Here is a 20,951-nt window from a genome sequence, read left to right as displayed (position 1 = left end):
CCTATGTGATGACAAAAGTAATGGTAATGTCTGCAGTAACTAAGAATGAACTGGCAAGGAAGAACAACAGCTTTTTTTAGCCATGTTCAATTTGAATTGATGCCTAATTGTCCACAAATTGATGTTGAAGACACAGGTTGAGATTTTAGGAAACTGATCACAGAATGTAAATCGTAGTATTTCAGCTGTTTGGATCAAGTCCCGTGAAGTATAACTGAGATTTGTTGCAGCTTTTCTCCTAAGAAAACCTTTGAAGCCTATTGACAAGGTGATTTAAAAAACAAAATGAAACAAACCAAAAAAAACCACCAACAAAAAACCACTTTCTCCTGATGCTGTCATTTCAGAAAAGGTCATCAATCTGCACTATGAATGGATTCTAAACTTTATATATTTATCTTTCTGTAAAGGTTCTTTTCTTACTGGAGTTAATATGAAAGGGATTCGGTTGTGCAGGCTTTGCAGTACAAAGTGGTAGAGAGGAAGGAAAGATTGTACATTGTGAGTAACATAGTTGAAAGCACAGATCAAAATTTGAAGCTATGTTAGCTGGAAATAGCATGTATAAACTGCTTTGAGTCAATACACCAAGTCTTGGTGAGTGAGTATTCATTAAGACCAAAAGCAGGATCAAAAAATAATTCATGCATGAGGAAAAGAAGGAACTTACTGCCTAAAGAAGCAAATGTAGTTCAGAAGTTGATTTTCTCATGGGCAAATGTCCTTCCGCCCATAAAGATTCATTTGCTTTTTCTGTATTGTGTGCTAAATTATTAATACAGATCTGTTGCACTGCTGTTGAGACAAAGACATACTCTGAACAAGTGGTAGAACTTTACTGTCAGATGCCACATATCAACAATGGTGGTAGAAGGAGGTACTTTTCAGATGGACCATGTTGCAAATGAAATGGTTTGGTTGCTTTCTCTAAAGCAACTTGCAGAAGGATTCTGAAAGGAGCAGACAGCTATTGCTGCACCATTCCCTAGACTAGTTTGAAGGATATTCCCCTTCTGAAAAGCATCACAGGAGGCTCCTTCACAGGCAAGTGTTAATAATTTCAAAAGGAAGGAACTCTGTTTAGTTAAGGCTAGGCGTGTTGGCAGTGGCCTGTGTGTATAGGACACTTTTCTTTTTCCCCCATTTTCTCCAACACCTCTTCCACACTTGGCTTAAAGCTCTGTGTGTAATGGTCCTAGCTAATGAAGTATATTTTGCAGTTTAGGCTATGAATGTGTACCGTGAGTTGCCAGAGCAAAACTGATGAACAGCCACTTGCTAAGCCAAGTGCTGTTGCTTGTCATCATTTATGTGCATATGCTAAAGTGATTCTCCTCCTCCCATCCCCTCCCAAGACATCTTTATCAATATATCTCATTCTTCCTTTATGAAGCTTCCATTGTAATGTTCTGAGCCTTGGGCTCTGATAAATTGTGACTGTCATATTCAATTATGGCATATAGTATGTGTCCTGTTAACGGTGGCTTTCTCTCTCCACAGGGGATATCATATGTCTGCTACCTAACATCATGTAACTTGTTTTACTTGAAGCTGATTAGGTCATGAGAAGCAGAAGATTACTCTCTAGTGAGCAGCACTACATAAATCCTGTTTTTCTATGATAAATATGTCATATATCAACATTTCATACAGGCTCAGGTCTTGTAAAAATTGATTTCCATTGGTAACTTGGATCACTTCACTATTGCAGGCTCTGAATAAAGACAAAGCCTGGCTTTTTTGTACAGTGCTTAGCTGGAAAGCCCTGGATCCGAGTTGGAACACTGATGCACAATCACACGGAGATTAAATAAGATCCATAATGTAATTCAAAAAGTTCAGATTTCTTAAAACTCTCCCTGGTAAATATTCCATGAATTGCTGTGAGCAAGTAGTTCTGAAGAACGCCAGTCCCATTATCAAATTCGATAAAGATTTATTTTCCAAGTAAGGTTCTGTTACAGCTGTTTATAAATCCCAGCCTTCCTTTTAGACCACATTAACTATTGTCTTTTTCCTTTCATGTCTTAGCTCCATCTAGTCATAACTATCACACTGTTTCTAAAAATCCTTAATTTTTGGCACTTCCCATGGGCAGTCTTTCAGTTCCCTGTCTTTAGCCCTCAGTTGTTCAACACCATATGCTCAACTAATTCCTAAAAAACTATGAAATTAGAGAAATAATCCATTTGGTACTGAAACAGATGACTTGGGACTGTTTCTTTTGTTACTATCAAAGGGAATGTACTGCAGCCACAAAAAGAGGCAGCTTCACAGAAATAATGATCTTAAGAGTGACTGTGATAAATCAGGCATCGGTTTATTGCATTAACCCGTTTTTCTCCACTAGAGGCTGTGCAGACTGTGTTGAATAATAAAATGTCAATTTCTGTCTGTTAACACTTTGTTAGAAACTTTGTAAGAATGTGGCTTTAGTATCAGCTGATTTAGGATCAGAGTAAAGGAACAAATTGAAACTGATGTAATCTACAGTAAAATAAATTATTTCTTCATTTATAGATATGGCTTTTAAATTCTGACACATTGCTGATGGAGTGTTTAGGAAGTTCCTCCTCCCACAGTGTTTTTACACTGTTTGGAGATATTTTCATGCCTAACTCTGGACCAGTGGGGACCTGGAATGCTGTCAAAGTCCTTTACCAGCCGTGCATTAAAAGCAGGAATAAGGAGTAAGTATAGCCTTTTCTGATTTCAGGTTCTGATCTTTGATATGTTTTGCATTTCAGGGCAGCAATATTTCTTTGAGGTTCTTTGGACAGTCCATTAACCTCTGAGATGTATTTCTTTGAAACTGCATACAATTAAATTTTTTTTTTAATTTTTTTTATTTTTTTTTTATTTTAAGCAGAATGCCAGAGGAATAGTATTTGGTTTCTGTTACAGCCAGAGAGAATCTGGTTGCTAAATTTTTGCACCATAATATTAAAATGTAGACCGAAGAGTTATGTTGTTTCTAGGGGCACATGTAGATAACTTAGGTATATGATACAAATAGAGTAATGTATTTTTACGTTTATGCATTTTTTTCCCTGTGTTAACTCACTGCACTTTTAGAGCCTGGTCATTTTTCCAGCTCTGTTGGCAGAAGCTGGAAGTATGGTGGTCCCAGGAACCTGATGGAGGGCCAGTGAGTTCTGTCCATACGGTCTCAGAACATGCTGCTCTGCAGCCATAGCTCCAAGTGATCTAATTCAGGGAGGAGGAAAAATTGAGGGAGATAAGGAGCATGGGCTGATTCCTGAATGATGCATAAGTTTAGCCAGATATCCCTCTTTGCCTTCAATTTCTGTGTTTTGTGTGAAAATCTGATCTCATCTGTCAAGTTATTTATGGGAGTAACCCTCTCTGCACTCCCACAGTAAAGAATTTGGACCTCTTTGGTACAGCTGAAACCAAGAGGGTAGAGGTGGGTAGTTACTGGTTTAGCAAATAATACCTGCCTGTTACAGCTTCAGTCTTTACCTTTTTTTGCCTTGAAAGTATGCTTTGTTTTGCAAGACAAAGAACTGTTCACAGGACTGGAATTTGTCTGTTTAAGCCAAGTTATCTTCAGTACTACAGGTGTTGTCTGGGGGGTCACAATAAATTAGTGTAATGATCATCTCTGTATAGACAGACAATGCATCTAACAGTGTCCCTGTTAAAAGATACTTGTGCATGTAGCCTAGCAGAATAATATGAATAATGCTGTATCAATATAGCATACTCTCAGCATATAGCATATCCTCAAAAGGAAAGTCCTTTCTAGATACGATTCAGAAGTTCATTGAGTTATCTAATTAGCCTCTCCATGTTTGACTTGCTTTCAGCCTGGTAGTGGCATTATTTCAAAAAGAAACGGGGCCCTGAGAGAAGGGGAAAGAGAAGAGGCGAGGAAGGTCATTGAGTACAATGCCATATAAATGTGTTTCTTGGATGTTTTGAAGATTGCTGGAGCCCTCATAAAGGAAACATTTGATTTCAGCAAGCTTTGAAGTCTACATTATGAAAAAAATACACTGCCTAACATATTAAAGCCTTTATCTGTTGGAGACAAAAAATAAGAGAATATTGATTAAGCAATGGCTCCAATGTTTGCAGGTGAGGGATTATGATTTTAGCACAATTTTCTCCCTTCATTTCTGCAGTAATAGAAGAGAATACATTGGTTTTGTATAGGTCACACTTAAATAGTGGTTTGGTTTTGTTGTTTTTCCTTTAAACTTTTGGAAACTAGATGACAGATTAAAGAGGTATGGAGGTATTTAAAATTTAGAAGACATTCCGTCCAGACTCAGTCAGTACATAACTAATTTATAGCCCAAGACCTCATAAAAGTACAACAAAAATGTTGTCTCACACAGACAAGCAAACATGTGCATATGAATTTAAATATTTTTGTAGCAGAAATATACACCTTACAAGAATGTGTGATTCATCACAGTGTTTATCCTGAATGTTGCAAAGTGTATCCTTTTTATTTTTCAAACAGATCCAATACTGAATAGCTGAAATAAACTCTGACATAGGGAAAGAATGCAAAATTCTAATATTTAGAGAAAAGGTCATACTACATTATTAATGTGATTCATGTAAGAGAAAAAAATTACCTTTATTAATTTAGTAGCTTCAGAAGTTGGCATTGGAGAGCCTCTCTGATCTAGAAGTTTAGTGATCCAGAATACATCTTAAAGTATTGTCATTTAAACTGCTTATTCTTAGAATGGGAGATATTGCAAGAATCACTACCTGCTCTAAAATTAAAGATACTTCATTTACCACTCTTAAGTCTTACAGAAGTGTAACTTAGTTTTGCTTTTCAAGTTTTGGTTCTGTATCACTGAGAAGATCCAATTACCTTAACACATGTTCAGTTACTTTGACATGTTATTGAGATAAAAGTCATATCTACTTAGTCACTTACCTAGTATCCACAAATGCTTTTCTTGAATGGAGTTCTCAGCAGCAGAATTTTACTGTGACATTATATTCAGTTCTTTCAGTTTCACCAGATAGACTTGTTACAAATCACTTGTTTCTGAAGGTTACTTTTTATTTATCTTTGGGATTTTGCAGTGTGCAGAAGGCGCAACTGAGGTTTTAATTCTCCTCTGACAGTAATTGACATCTTCCCTGTCCAGTCCCTGCACAAATGCAACAACAGAAGAGCAAGAAGAGAGCGTTCTTTTTAAGGTTCAGAAATCAAAGCAACTATTGGTTTAGTATTGTTTTCCCATTTTTATATTTCTAGTAAAGAACAGTAAAAAGGATGTTAGCACTTCAATCTGTTTCCACTAACTCATTTATCAGCTGGCTTGAAGTACTGCCGGAACCTGTGCAATAAGACTGAAGGTTTTTTGTATTGAACAGGAATGTAAACACAGCAGAAGCAAAAATACCAAAGCAAGTACAACTTATTTAATGCAATGTGTTTGCATTTAGATCTCAAATATTATTTCAAGAATTCTGAACAGTGTCCGATTTCTTGAATAGTGCAAGTTCCAAATGTTTTAGATACCCACATTCTGATAATAATTATAATACTTACCTTGCTTGTTTCTGCACACACACCTGCCTTTGAAATAATGCAGAGGTTTTAGAGTCCATGGTCTGCTCCCTGTGAGTGGGGAGTAAGCAAGGATAACTCCTGTGTAGGAAGCAGTCAGCAGGAGGTCTGTTTGTGACCTGGACCCCAACGGTTGCAAGGGATAAGCATGTACTCTAATATCCTGTTGCACGTCAGAGAGCCTCTTCAGTTGTTGCGAGTCACTGTGTACTCTTGGGTCCTGTCCAATTCCTGCAGTGCTAGAATCTGACCCGTGCGATGGGAGGGGAACCACCTTTCTTACCTGTGGACACTGCAGAGTCTGTGCTGGGTAGCTGGGCCATAGGTTAAGATAGATTGACGTAAGCTAGAAATAAAAGCATTTATTTGTATTTTCTAAATATAATAACATAATCACACTTTGTTAAACCTGGGTGAAAAATGAAAGAAAATCTGTACTTAGTCTACTTACACAAGCATAAATCTACTTACTCAGAGATAAATACATGGTTCCATGGTAGCAGTTGAGGTCTCAGGCTTTATGAAATTCTCCCCTGGCAAGCTGCCTCTGCTAGAGAGAGCCTAACTGGGATTGCCTAATAATTCACATTCAGGCACCCCCTTTTTGAAGTAACCCTTAGGTCCAGATTCCTTGGGATGCACTTGAATATGTCTCTTGGGGGGAGCGTAGTAGCTTTTATACGTGATCTTTCTTTTCAAGACTCTAGGATATCAGGAGGAATTTACGGTCTCACTCCAAAACTCATTTTATTCCTTCTTTATTCAGAGCGCAGTTTTGCAATTCTTCATAATTAACATAATGCTTATTTCTCTTCCTAAGATATGGAAGTGGTTTTTTTCCCCTTAAACTAGGAATTATGTCCTGTGAACAACACCGTGCTTCAGTGAGCAACAGAACTCTCTTTCCTCCGGTAAATCACTGGCATATCTGTCACTGTACCTTACATTCAGTATTACTCTAAGTGTTAACAATGCAAAGGAAACAAACATTGGAGTAGGATAAATGTTCATGGTTCATTACTGGCTGCTGAATGAAACCAGCTGCAATGATAATTAACCCATTTGGAGCGATAGCTGTTTGGGGGTGGCTGATCCCAAAGCCTGCTGTAACAAAACTGTGTTCTGAGTTAGGCTGAATGTTGCTGAGAAAGTGATTACCCCTTGTGTGGCATCTGCCTTTTTATTGACAACATGCTGATTCATGTTCAATTTGTTGATCTGTGCTGACCATCAGATCCTTTCCAGTAGATTGCAGTCTATTAAGCAGCCTTCCTCTCTGTTTTTGTGTAGTTGTCCTTTGCCAAATTTCATCCTAATTTTGTTCACAACCTTTTTCCCTGTTGGCTGTGGCCATTTTGATTTCCAACATGTGGCGTACTGATGGCCCTTCCCAGCTTCATGTCATCCGTGAATGAAAGAAGCATCTCTCTTGTTCCAGTCTCCAGGACAGCGACTGAGATATGGAATAGGACCAAACTAGGAACACATCATATGGAGCCTCTCTATATATACCTTTGTTTTGGCAATGAATTATTAATAGTTGTGCTCTGGGTATTCTCTGTATGTTAGACTGCGTTGCTTAAGAACGTTCTGTAGCTTTTAAGGCATCATGAAGTTAAAACATGGTTAGGTATATCCAGACATGCTATTTATAGTGTAGCTGTTGGCATTCCTCCTTGCAGAGCCCTGTTCCTCTGATCTTCCTGAGGGTAGCCTTTAAGTGTTGTATTGATTTGTATCTTACTCCTTCGGCTGTTAAACAGCTCTAGAAACACTTAGGTGTGTCTTACATGTGATAGCATGAGTTCTGGGTAGGTCTGTGTTAGGCTTCCAGCCCTTGTGGAACCCTGTGGAGCAATCCTTCTACAACAAATTAGTTGAAATTATGTGCTGTCATTTCTTGTGACCTATGAAAAAAGTATGTTATGAGTGTAGTTGACTCCCATTAGAGAAGGATGCCTCATGCATTTTCTGCTCCATTCTTACTTAGATATTTATGGATGATGTATATGTGATTATGACAGTTCCCTCCACTTTTCTCTCAGCAAGACTCCTTTCCTCCACCTACAAATCTGCTGCACAGATAGAAGAGGTCTTCCTTGCAAGTAACAGGTTCTTGGCAAACAACACCTTATGCAAACAACCTTGACTGCTGGGAGTGATAATGGTAAATATTGCTGAAGTGAGAGTTGTAAAAATGTGTGAAGAAAATTGAAAATACGGTTACATGGCAGTTCGACCATAACTTGATCTCAGAAAATGTATGTGAAGGTAGAGTTAGAGGAAAATTACACTTTTCCCTTTATAGTAGTGTGCTAGGCAAAGCTTTGTCAAAAAGTCATTGATAGCTTTTTATTTCTCATATGCAGCTAGTCTCTCTGAATGGTTACAGCTTTTGCAGAAGCCTTCTCCTACGTAAGAATTTGCTGCTTATCATTTGAGAGTTGAAAAATGACTTCCAGAAATTGTTCATTTTATTAGCTTTAGAGAGACAGAATAAGCTAGAAAATTGAGTTTGTGGCTGAAAACCTGGCATTTTTGAGTCCCAGTGCTTTTATTACAGTCCATGCATAGTGAGCTGTTTATGAAGCTGTTACAGATATATTCCAGAATGTTGTTTATTTGTCCCAAGAATGGCTTTCATTCTGTATATGACTAGAGTAATTCACCTCTCACAAAAGCACCAAACTGTGTCCTATTTCACTGATTTTTGTATGTCTGAAATAGAATGCCTTTTCCTAGTGTTTCAGTAACTTGCCTGTAGAAAACACATGGGAGCACACAGGCCAAGAGTTGACTGACCAAGGACTGACCAATGTTTCACTGTTCTGTGCTCTTCAAGGTGATTTCTGTAGTATAATAAACTTCTTGTGCTATATCTGGAATGATTAAATCAGTGGGTGTGATTGTAAATAGCATGAAGGATCTGTTTTGTTTCAGATAGTTGTGGTTTTTTTGTTTGTTTGTTTTTTTTCCTGTTCCCTTCTTGAATTCTTTCATAATATCAGGTTAAGAGAACTGATGCCACAGGTGGGGTGGGTTGCCTTAAAAGAGCTGACTGAGCAGATAAAATGGATAAATATACTATTAAGATTTCTTATCACATTTAATATGCTTTTGAATCAGGATTTGTGATTCTGTAATATGGTAGAACAAAAAATACAATTCAGGCTTGTATATTTTTTCCACATTATTCTTCATATTTATTTGTGAAACACTGTAAATCAGGTAAGCACAATTTTGGTAGTTCTCATGTCTCTCTGGTTCATATTGCTGTAGCTCAGCTCTTTTGGGAATCTCAGGATTGGCAATGAGAAAAATGTCAAGTTGGATGGGAAAAAAATGTAAATTAAAAGCAGCAAGACTATCTGAAACTAATTTAAAATGTATAGTCTGAAGCAGCTGCATTTCCAGGTAATTAATTCCACTTTTATAGGATGGTAAGAAGGTAAGAAATGCCATGCTGGGCCAAAACAGTGTACCATCTAGCCCTCCCTCCAATATCCAGAGGTGTTCCTTAGAGTAGCATGCGAGCCTCAGCACTTCCTTGTACTGCTCAGCTCCGTAGTTGTATTAAGGATGTTAGAGGGTACAGCCCTGCCTATTTCCTATACTGTTCATGCATCTTTTGACCACCTATTTGAATAAACACTTTTTGACCTTACTGGTGCTGTCTGCCTCCACAATCTCTTGTTCCAGAAATTCACTACTGCTGTGTAGTATTCTTAACCTCTTCTAAACTGATCTGCTAGTTTCACTGAGTTGCCTCTAGATCTAGGACTGGGAGTTTAGCGAGCAACAGTTCTGCATCCATACTGGCAAAATGGACATGGGGATCCTAAACTTTACACTGAGCTTACAGCATGCAGTGTTCTTGCTGATTACATTTAGGAGTTAGATTACTGGCCAGTTTGCTGGAGGGAGAGCAATGTCACATGTATTCAAGTCTTACTATAAGACTATAAGACATCTCTATTATATTCATTTTGCTTTCCTTGTAGCACTGCTTTTTTAAAAGCCAGATAGCCTAAATGCAATAGTGATGACCCGTTGAGGGTAATTTTGTAATCATATGTCAAACTATAGCAGCTTTCCACTTAGAGGCTTACACTCTGTTTCCCATAGACATAGGAAGACTGTTGGGTTCACTTGGGAACTGTAAGTACTGAACTCCTACAATGCCTTTAAATGACAGGATCCATTTGAGCAGGCAGGAATCCTATAATGAGCCAAGAGTGAAAAAATAAAACTTATAAAAGCCTGTTGGACAGATTGCTGACAAGAACTGCTTAAACCACAACACTTGATTTACTGAATTCTGGGATCTTGGGCTGTTTTAAATTAATTAGCATTTGTTGTTTCTATTGTATTTCTCTATGACAGGCTGTGTAAACAATACTTAGATTAACAAAATTATTTGGGCTGCTAATTTTACTTGCAATACTTTTTAAATCAGTAAGGCTAAAGCAAATTGGGAGTGTATGACTTGAGACCAAGGAAGGCTAATTTGTGAAGTTGTGCAGGATATTTCCATTTGTGTGTGGCAACAATAGGATATCGCTGTTGGTTGCTTATTTTGAATGCTGTAGCATCAAAACAGAACAAGAAATTCTTATGCTGGCTCCTCTGAATACTGGCCTTAAACTATAAATGAAATAATTTGTATAACTAATAGGCATAATAAGTGATACCTATGTGGATATGAATGTTTGAGGAAGAAGAGGAGAAGATCTGACTGGAAAGGTGGAACGTGTTGTTCCAGGGAATAAAATTGCTATAGAGTTTTAGAATTTCAGTCAAATCATTGCCAAAGGCAGGACTATTAGATCTACTCAGAAGTGAGCTGTTGGATTGACCATGCCCATTTTCCTTCTGTGTATGTTTTAAAAAGTATTAAATTTGGTTCATGTTCTTCCCAGAGTGTACACATTACCATAATACCTGTTAAGCCTTCACATTTTTCCTCACTTCACAGTGACACTGACTGGATTCTGATGTTACGGAGCTCTCCATAGTCCCGGAGGCAGGAATACAAAAATCACTGGAGTGTTCCTGTGGACCGTGATTTTGCTGTCTTTCCTAGAGAAAGCAAAATTGTACAGTGTCTTGTTGAAGATGGTTCTTCAGGGAAGTGACTGCAGACATGTGTGTCAACTGGATGGCCATGTCTCCAATGCTGCAACTGGGGCTTTTCAGCTGGTACTGATGGGCAGCTGCATAATATTAGTAGCAGAACTGGTTAGAAGTTGCGTTTTAAACTAAGCACAATTTTTCTTTCCCCTGTAGACACTGATTTTTCTGAATCATCTAAAACTGGTTTATTTTAGTATGGAACTGTTGTTGAGGTAGTTGCACTTTCATATGTACTTATTTTTCCTTATTGACTGGCTTCCCAACTGTCCTGTGCCTCTTATGGAGCAATATGGTTGAACAATATAATGTGTTTCCTCATTTTTGTCCAAAGCTGATATTTTGTGATGGAAACAATTGTATGGCCTACAGAGAACACTGCTAAAGCGTTTCTAAGTATTTTTTACACTAAATTTTTTTCCAGATTTTAAACTTTCTCCAGAAGTTGGGGTGTATTTTTTGGTGCTGGGGGACACGGAAATCCAGCATAGTTTTGACCAGCTGGAATTAATGCTGGTAATGCAAAGAATCATCATCTGAAAAAGGGACTTAAAGAGGCTCTGAGAAGAGCCATCATATATTTAATGATACAGTGCATTTTGAATCTAATACCGCTACCAAATGTGAGCTTTACTGGTTGTAGTCATACCTTAAAAATTTGCCTGTCAATATTCTTTACTTCCTGTTTTCAACTGTTTGCATATTATTGCTGCAAAGTGCTGTTCAGCTGTTGTGTTTCAAACAGAAATGGCTGCAAGTCATTAATATTATTAAGGCCTCTAATTTTTCAAGCATGTCATGATGATTAAGAAATACAAACTCTTGTCTGAGTTGAGAGATTTTATTGAAAACTGTGGGGTTTTTTTCCTGAAACTGATGAAACTCTCATTGGCTACCACAAAAAGAAATCAGTTACTGAGAAGCTGTTTTTTTCCCCCCAACATAGCAATTCTGCAGACACTTTCAGCACCTCTGCAGCTCTCCTTTACATGTAGGACCACTGAATTTAACACAATTGTCCAGGTGAGTTTCTTGCATTGCCAACTATGTCTGATGCAAGTCTAACTCAGTAAATTGCTTCAAGAACATAGTGTAGATACTGTACCAGATAACTGTAATGTTCATTGATTGCCTTCAGCAGAAATTGGAGAGAACATACAGATGTAGTTGATTATGAAAAAGTTTAGACTGGAGGTTGGAAGCTCTCTAATACCAGAGCAGTGAGGTTCCTGCAGAGCCTTCTAGTAGGAATATTATTGTCAAGAAACAGAGTTGCTTTTGAGATGAAGCATGATGAAATTGCAGAAAGAAATGCTTTGACACACTGCCTCTTCCTGCAGGGAGATGAGCTTTTTGGCTGGGAGATGCCTTCTAGTTCAGTTTCCAACTCTGTCAATGACCTGCCAAAAGACTTTCAAGTTCACCTTCACCATCTCTTTTGCTCTCTGGAAGCTCTTCAGAGTGACAAGTTTGCATGTCCGTGGAGAGCCACACTGGTAGCACAGTCTTGATTGGGCTGCTATGCAACAATTTAGTAATTACTAAGTGTGGCATTATTTCTTTACCTATGGTTTGTTCTCCTACATCTGAAGTCCATTCTAATTAACTTTATTTGCAAAGGATTTATAGTACTTTATCTGCAGCTGTCTTACTTTCAGCTATTGCATCTCCTCTTTGAATGAGGTCATTACTCACAGGCTTCTCACTGAGCTGGTGTCTGTGACTCAGTCTTTCCATGCCTACTTTAATTCCTTTCATCAAAGCTGCATTTTAGTCTATCTGTAACATCAACTCCTTCATCAGCATTGACTTAACTTGGCTAAACCTAGGTTTAATCTTCCATCTAAATCCCCTCTCCCTCCTTTTTTTCTTCTTCTGCTCTTGCTCATGTCCAAACTCAGCTGCCAGGCTGTATACCTCCCCGTCCTGTTCTTCCTGCTTCTAAGCTGAGGCTAGGTTTCCCTGTTTCTTGATCCATAAAATTTTAAGAAAGCTCATAAAACTAAATTAAAGAGCCAAAATAATCTGCATTCACTGATCTGACTGTGTCAAGGTGTGTGTGTGTGCAATGCAGCCCCCCAGTACTATCTCAGAAGGGTAGCTGATGGCCAGTGTGATTCCTCCAGCTCTGCTTCGTGTCTGCAGCAGGACAGCAGGACTCTGGACAGCTGCGCAAGTGCTGCGGAGGGCTCCGTCAACATAAGCATGGATTATACAGACACTGTTAAATCTCTGCCATAACAGGAGGGAAAAGCTTCAGAATAGTTGAAAGGGAAAAAGTGGGAATTAGCTCTGAGGAGAGGAGGTGTTAAAACTAAGGACAGTTTTCTGAAGGATGGAGGAGTTATTTATGGAAGAGTATTTCCAAGCACAGAGGAAACCTGCCAGACATGTGAGGACGCGTACTGGCTGAGGACAGGGAAAAGGGGCAGGTGGAAAGTTGATCTTTCCAGATTGGCAATTAGTCTGCTGTGAGCTTTCGAAGGGGACTCTGGGATGTAGTAAAATCAGGTAGTTTGGGCATCTGTGACCTATGTAAAAAATGTTGTTATGCCAGTTAATGTTTCTGAATTAACCTTAAGGTTATTTTTAGGAATGGAAGCTGTGTTCTTGACTGCTGGTTTTATTTATTTAGGATTTAATGGCTTGTTAAATTTGACTTGTAGCCACACCTGATATTTTAATGTCAGTATTGTGTCGTACCTGCATAGAGTAAGCATCTGTACAAATTTTGCCACAGTTGTATCGGTGAAGAAGGAAAATGATGATAAAAATAAACTGTTCCAGGAAAATTACGGTTTCAGTGGGAAAGGGAAGATACGGCATATGTGAAGTTCTAACTTTAGTAATTAGGCTTTTGTTTGGCAATGGTTTGGAGTGAATGAGTGGAAATAATAGATTTTGCTGTTAGTGAATTCGCAGGATCAACCAATTCTGTGATTTGTGATGTTCCTTACTTTGCTGCAGGTTCATGTAATTACATCATGAAATACTGAATTTCCTTCTCTTCTGAAGTCAGTACATCAGAAAAAAACCTCAAAACATTAAAGCAGCAAGCTGAGAGCTTTTTGTGAACAGTGATTACAGCTTTTATTTGTACAGCAGGATAACTTCTCCCTTCGGATTCAGGCATAATGTTCTGGAGTGCCTGGTATTTGTGAATACTTCTATATGGAATATGAACAGCACTGTGGAAGTGATTTAGTTTTACCCAAAGGTTTAAAAATTAGAGGCCAGAAAGCATTTTCATCTTTATATTGTTCTGAAAATCCATTTCAACTTCTGAAATGGCCTCCTGCTTGGTATAATAGGCCTTAAAAAGGGAATTAAGGTTTATGGAGCATATGCAAATCTTCATGTGGCACAGCTGGTAGGAATAACCTGCATGGGAACATCCAGGGAAGTGCTTTATGCTGTGGCCAGGGAACCCACAGCTTTAGGTACAGGGCAAGAGCAGCTCTGTGCCATCACTGATCATACAGACCATCAGTTCATTCAACTTCGATTTAATTTTATCTTTTTTTTTTAATTTTTCTTCGCCACTTGCCTGGTTGATTACGCTGAGGAAATAAGTGTTACTATTTGTTGCTAGTCTAGGTCCCCGAATGCACACCTATTTCAGTACTGTTAGGACAGGGTGTGAAAGACACCATCCCTCTGGTACTAGGTGCCGGTGTTGAGGCTGCTGGTTGATCTGACAGCGGTGGGACGTAGGCAGTCGGAGAGACCGGCTGGGAAGATACTGGCATCTAACATAAGTACAGTTCACATCATTTGCCTAGAAGTTTAAACAGGCAGCTCTGCCTTAATAAGCGATAGATCAGCCATGAGCTCTGTGGCTATGGGCCATTTTTTCTACATAGTGCCTGATGCCATGGTTTGTGGTTAGAGCCTTTACTGGGGACTGTGGTGTGACCACTACTAACAAGGCCGGGGGATACCACACTGGTTACTGGGTTTGCCTGCCGACGGGGCACACCACCTCTCTGCTGCTCTCCCTGCACTGCCTAGCTGAGGAACTTAGATTGTCTCACTTAAGCCAACCCTGCTTTTCAGTTACGGTCTTAGCTGAGGTGACTGTACCAACTGTTCACCCTGCTTTGGCAGCACAGACGTCTGAGCCACTTGACAGTCAAGTCCTTAAATGCTGGTGTTTAGAGCATATGGTTGAAGGTAAATTGTTGCCAATTTTGGATTGCTTAAAGACACTGCACTGTGAACTGTGGCAGTTTAGGAAATGAGTGATGAGCAGTTTGGATGTTGTCGTGGTTTCAGCCCAGCCGGTAACAAAGGACCACGCGGCCGCTCGCTCACTCCTCCCGCCCCCCTCCGGTGGGATGGGGGGAAGACGGAGGAGAGGAAAAAAAAAACCAAACCTGGAACCTCGAGGGTTGAGATAAAGGCAGTTTACTGGAACAACACAAAGACATTGCAACAACAACAATGGTACTAATGAAAAAGTATACAAAAAGAGTGATGCACAGTGCAACTGCTCACCACCCGGGACCCGACGCTCTGCCACTTCCCCCACCGAAAAGAAGAGCCCACCCGCCGGCCCGCTCCCCCTTTATATACTGAGCATGATGTCACATGGTATGGAATAGCTCCTTGGCCAGTTGAGGTCAGCTGCCCCGGCTATGCCCCCCACCTCCCAGGTTCCTGTAAAAATTAACTCTATCCCAGCTGAACCCAGGACATTATCCACCCCTTATTCTATACCATCTACATCATGCCCAGATCTTACATTTTCCAATCGACCACTACCACTTCCTTGTCTTATATATATAAGTATATGGACTTGCGTCCGTCCCCATCGTCCCCCCGCACACACACACACACGCGAATGGTATTCCTTTAGCGTATGGGCTATTCCTCTAATGTGTCCATTGATTTTATTTAGTCTATGACTTTGGGGCTCCATCTGTTGTAACAGTTCTTCAGGATAAGAGAGATGGTGTGAGATGGTGGGTTGTTGTATGCTGCCTCTGGAACTTGTGGCTAGTACATTTGGTGCAACTCACGCCCTTGTTCTGCAGGTCGAGGATGTTGATCTTGAGGAAATTGCTGGGTGTCAGTTCAAGTTCTGTCGCTGTTGTACTTGGCTTAGTTTCAAAGTCCATCCCGCAGTCATTTGGGTAATTCTTACAGTAATACCCTTGATATGGCATATAGACACTATAGATACAATGACATGCATTGGCAGGGTATTTAGCAGTTAGGTATCATACAGCCCAATTCACTGGCTATTCTCTCCCAAAATCAAATCTCCCCGAGGTACACATCGAACTTCCCCATCCTTCTGCATCACCCACCAGGTGTACCCAGGTCCCTGAGCAAAAACAACCCCTTGAATGGGTTTGCCTCTGTTTGAGGGAGGACTAACCCAGACTGTCTTTCCTAACATACTCCTCATGCGCACTACAGGGACTTTATCGCCTTCTACAGTATGTGGAAGTCTTGGTTGGGCGGGGCCAGCCCGATTGGCGGATCCTCTAGTATTAACTAACCAGGTGGCTTTTGTTAAATGTGTATCCCAAGTAGTTTTCAGCAGTCCGTTGTATCGTTCGATTTTTCCGGAGGCCGGTGCGTGATAAGGGATGTGATATACCCACTCAATGCCGCGTTCTTTGGCCCAGGTGTCTACGAGGTTGTTTCGGAAGTGAGTCCCGTTGTCCGACTCGGTTCTTTCTGGGGTGCCGTGTTGCCATAAAATTTTCTCTTCAAGGCCCAGGATAGTGTTCTGGGCAGTGGCATGGGACACAGGGTATGTCTCCAGCCATCCAGTGGTTGCTTCCACCATTGTAAGCACATGGCACTTGCCTTGGCGTGTTCGTGGGAGTGTGATATAGTCAATCTGCCAGGCCTCCCACTGTTTATATTTCAGCCATCGTCCCCCATGAGACAGGGGTTTTTGCCGCTTGGCTTGCTTAATTGCGGCACATGTTTCACATTCGTGGATGACCTGTGTGATAGTGTCCATGGTCAAGTCCACCCCTCGATCTCGAGCCCATCTATATGTTGCATCTCTCCCCTGATGGCCTGAGGTATCGTGGGCCCACTGAGCCATAAATAGCTCACCCCTACGTTGCCAGTCCAGGTCTACCTGAGACACTTCAATCTTGGCGGCCTGATCTGCCTGCTGATTGTTTTGATGTTCTTCAGTGGCCCGACTCTTGGGTACATGAGCATCTACGTGACGTACTTTTACCACTAGCTTCTCTATCCGAACAGCGATATCTTGCCACAGTGCGGCAGCCCAAATGGGTTTACCTCTGCGTTGCCAGTTGCCCTTCTTCCATTGCTGTAGCCACCCCCATAGGGCATTTGCCACCATCCATGAGTCAGTATAGAGATAGAGCACTGGCCGCTTTTCTCTTTCAGCAATATCTAATGCTAGCTGGATGGCTTTCACCTCTGCAAACTGACTCGATTCACCTTCTCCTTCAGCAGTTTCTGCAACTAGTCGTGTAGGACTCCATACAGCAGCCTTCCACCTCCGATGTTTTCCCACGATGCGACAGGACCCATCAGTGAACAGGGCATATTGCCTCTCATTTTCTGGCAGTTTATTATACAGCGGGGCCTCTTCAGCCCGTGTCACCTCCTCCTCTGGCAACATTCCAAAGTCTTTGTCTTCTGGCCAGTCCGTGATCACTTCTAAAATTCCTGGGCGACTGGGGTTTCCTATGCGAGCCCGTTGTGTGATCAGTGCAATCCACTTACTCCACGTGGCATCAGTCGCGTGATGTGTAGAGGAAACTTTCCCTTTGAACATCCAGCCCAGCAGTGGCAGTCGGGGTGCTAAGAAGAGCTGTGTTTCAGTACCAACCACTTCTGAAGCGGCTCGAACTCCTTCATATGCTGCCAATATCTCTTTTTCAGTTGGAGTATAGCGAGCCTCGGATCCTCGATATCCCCGACTCCAAAACCCCAGGGGTCGGCCTCGGGTCTCTCCAGGTGCTTTCTGCCAAAGGCTCCAGGTAGGGCCATTCTCCCCAGCTGCAGTGTAGAGCACATTTTTAACATCTGGTCCTGTCCGGACTGGCCCAAGAGCTACTGCATGAACAATCTCCCGCTTAATTTGTTCAAAGGCTTGTCGTTGCTCAGGCCCCCGTTTAAAATCGTTCTTCTTCCGGGTAACTTGGTAGAGAGGACTTACAATTTGACTGTAATTTGGAATATGCATTCTCCAAAAGCCCACAACACCTAAGAAAGCCTGTGTTTCCTTTTTATTAGTCGGTGAGGACATAGCTGCTATTTTGTTGATCATGTCCGCAGGGATCTGACGACGCCCGTCTTGCCATTTTACTCCTAAGAACTGGATTTCCTGCGCAGGTCCCTTGACCTTACTTTCTTTTATGGCAAAGCCAGCCTTCAAAAGGATTTGGATTATTTTCTTCCCTTTCTCAAAAACTTCTTCTGCCGTGCTGCCCCATATGATGATGTCATCAATATATTGCAGGTGCTCTGGAGCTTCACCTTTTTCTAGTACAGTCTGGATCAGTCCATGGCAAATAGTGGGGCTGTGTTTCCACCCCTGGGGCAGTCGATTCCAGGTGTACTGGACACCCCTCCAAGTGAAAGCAAACTGTGGCCTGCACTCCGCTGCCAAAGGAATGGAGAAAAATGCATTAGCAATGTCAATTGTGGCATACCACTTAGCTGTCTTTGATTCCAGTTCATATTGAAGCTCTAACATATCTGGCACAGCAGCGCTCAGCGGTGGCGTGACTTCATTCAGCCCACGATAATCTACTGTTAGTCTCCAATCCCCATTAGATTTCCGCACGGGCCATATGGGACTATTAAAGGGTGAGTGAGTCTTGCTGATCACTCCTTGGCTCTCCAATTGGCAAATCAGCTTATGGATGGGGATCAGGGAGTCTCGGTTGGTGCGATATTGCCGCCAGTGCACCGTCGTGGTAGCAATTGGCACCTGTTGTTCTTCAACCTTCAGCAACCCCACAACCGAAGGGTCCTGGGAGAGACCAGGCAGGGTAGACAGCTGTTCAATCTCCTCCGTCTCCAATGCAGCTATACCAAAGGCCCAACGGTACCCTTTTGGGTCCTTGAAATACCCCCTTCTGAGATAATCTATACCAAGGATGCACGGGGCCTCTGGGCCAGTTGCAATGGGGTGTTTATGCCACTCATTCCCGGTTAGACTCATTTCGGCTTCCAATACGGTTAGCTCTTGGGATCCCCCTGTCACACCAGAGATACAGATGGGTTCTGCCCCTTTATAACTTGATGGCATTAGGGTACATTGTGCACCAGTGTCTACTAGAGCCTTATATTCCTGTGGGTCTGACGTGCCAGGCCATCGAATCCACACTGTCCAGTAGACTCGGTTGTCCCTCTCCTCCACCTGGCTGGAGGCAGGGCCCCTCTAATCCTGGTTAGAATATCTGTTACCCACTTTTTGCACATGTGAATCAGAAGTCCCTTCAAGAGGATCAGAAATGAGATCGGCCCATCTACTGCGCCCGGGGGACTGCTCACGGGAAACTGGAGCAGCAGTTTTCCAAGAAGAATCTTCTTTTCTGGTTGCTTTTTCTCGCAACTCCCGTACCCGTGAATCCAAGACTGAGGTAGGTTTTCCATCCCACTTCCTCATGTCCTCTCCATGGTCACGCAGGTAAAACCACAGGTTAGCCCGTCGTGTGTACTTTCTCTCTCCTCTCTCTTGGGCAGAGGAATGCTTACTCCCAATAACTGCAATGCGGGCCTGTACAGGTGAGGAGGAGGACATATCTACTTTGAATTGCTGGAACTCTCGGGACAATTCCTCTACAGCTGAGACACAGGCCCGTAGGGAGGAAGAGAGACTTCCTTCATATTGCCGGAGTTGGACAGCCAATTCATCCACCGTTTGTCCATAGCCTTCTTTCCAGGACATTACTGCCAATGAGTTGGCATAGGTTGGTGGTGCACTTCGTAGAAACTTCCGCCACATCGGTTGTGTGCATTGGACTTCATCTGGATCTGTGGGTGACTGCGCATTTTCTGGATCATTATAAATCACCTCCAGCATGGCTAATTCCCTCAGGTACTGGATACCTCTCTCCATGGTGGTCCACTTGCCTTGGTGACATGTAACTTCATCCCTGAAGGGGTATCTTTCCTTTACACCTAACAGAAGTCGCCTCCAGAGGCTGAGGACTTGTGTTTTTCTCCCAATCGCCTTGTCGATACCCCCTTCTCTAGACAGAGATCCCAACTGCTTGGCTTCCTTACCCTCTAATTCCACACTACTAGCCCCATTATCCCAGCATCGGAGCAGCCAGGTAACAATGTGCTCACCTGGGTGGCGGCTAAAATCTTTTCGCATGTCACGCAACTCACTCAGGGATAGAGATCGGGTAATTATTTCAGGTTCTGCCTCTTCCTCCTGTTCTCGCGATGACCCTGGTTCATCTTCATCTCTCACTGAGCGAACTGATTTCTTTGTGTGTTTCTTTTTCTGTACAGGGGCAACTGATACTGGCACAGGTTGGTTCTCTGGTTTAGTGGCAGTATCTGTCACCGGGGTAGGGGCAGCCATGGTACCTGTTGTCGTGGTAGGGGCGGCCACGGTGCATGTTGTCGGGGTTGGGGCAGCCACGGTGCATGTTGTCGGGGTTGGGGCAGCCACGGTGCAGGTTGTCTTGTTTTCCATCTTTTCCCCCTTTTCCCCCTGGGGGTGCTGCATAGTATCAAGCAGGGTTTGGTAGATACCGGCCAGGGCCCAGCACAGTGTAGTGAGTTGTGTGTCTCTGGGATAGCCACAGCATTTTCCTTTCAAAAATTCTATCACTTCATGAGGGTTCTGCAGTTGTTTGGGAGTGAACTTCCAAGTCACTGGAGGTGAGAAGTTCTCTAGATACCTGCCCACATCCTCCCACACGCCGTGCCACCCGTGAATATCCAGCTTTGGGACAGATCTCTGGGTGGTACTCTTAAAGAGCCTCTTTGTAGCCCTAGACAAGACCTGAAACATGGTCAGGAGGCATAGCACTAACAGCACACAGGCTTGCGCATCCCAAGGATATTCAAAATTCTCGAAAACTGTTGTAATTAGTTGGAAAGAGAAAAGGGAGGGGAACGGATGGGGGGAAGTATCCCCCCCTGACTTCCCCATGGGTTGGGTGTAATTACCAATAAAATCCGACAGAAGGTGCCCAAAGTGTGGGAATGATATCACTGCCTCATACAGATACCAGCTTAACCTCATGACCAGTGATGTAATCATTTCACAAGTCGACATTGCCCAGTA

The 20,951-nt window shown here is 42.0% G+C and overlaps 1 protein-coding gene across 6 annotated transcripts in view; it reads left to right on the top strand.

The window, feature by feature from the left end:
* The window catches only part of UBE3D (ubiquitin protein ligase E3D), a 91,212-nt gene that overhangs the window by 21,411 nt on the left and 48,850 nt on the right, over positions 1–20,951 (top strand). For 2 of the 6 annotated variants that reach the window (XM_069804748.1, XM_069804745.1), the window contains exon 8: positions 2,521–2,690. The exons of 1 other annotated variant lie outside the window; for it this stretch is intronic. In XM_069804748.1, the coding sequence (XP_069660849.1) occupies positions 2,521–2,690 (170 nt within the window). 3 more of the 6 variants (XM_069804747.1, XM_069804744.1, XM_069804746.1) reach the window with 3 other exon arrangements.

The sequence above is a fragment of the Haliaeetus albicilla genome, chromosome 17, assembly GCF_947461875.1.
Source record: "Haliaeetus albicilla chromosome 17, bHalAlb1.1, whole genome shotgun sequence".
NCBI lineage: Eukaryota > Metazoa > Chordata > Aves > Accipitriformes > Accipitridae > Haliaeetus > Haliaeetus albicilla.
Note: the sequence above shows the minus strand (reverse complement) of the source record. Positions and strands in the feature narration are given on the sequence as shown.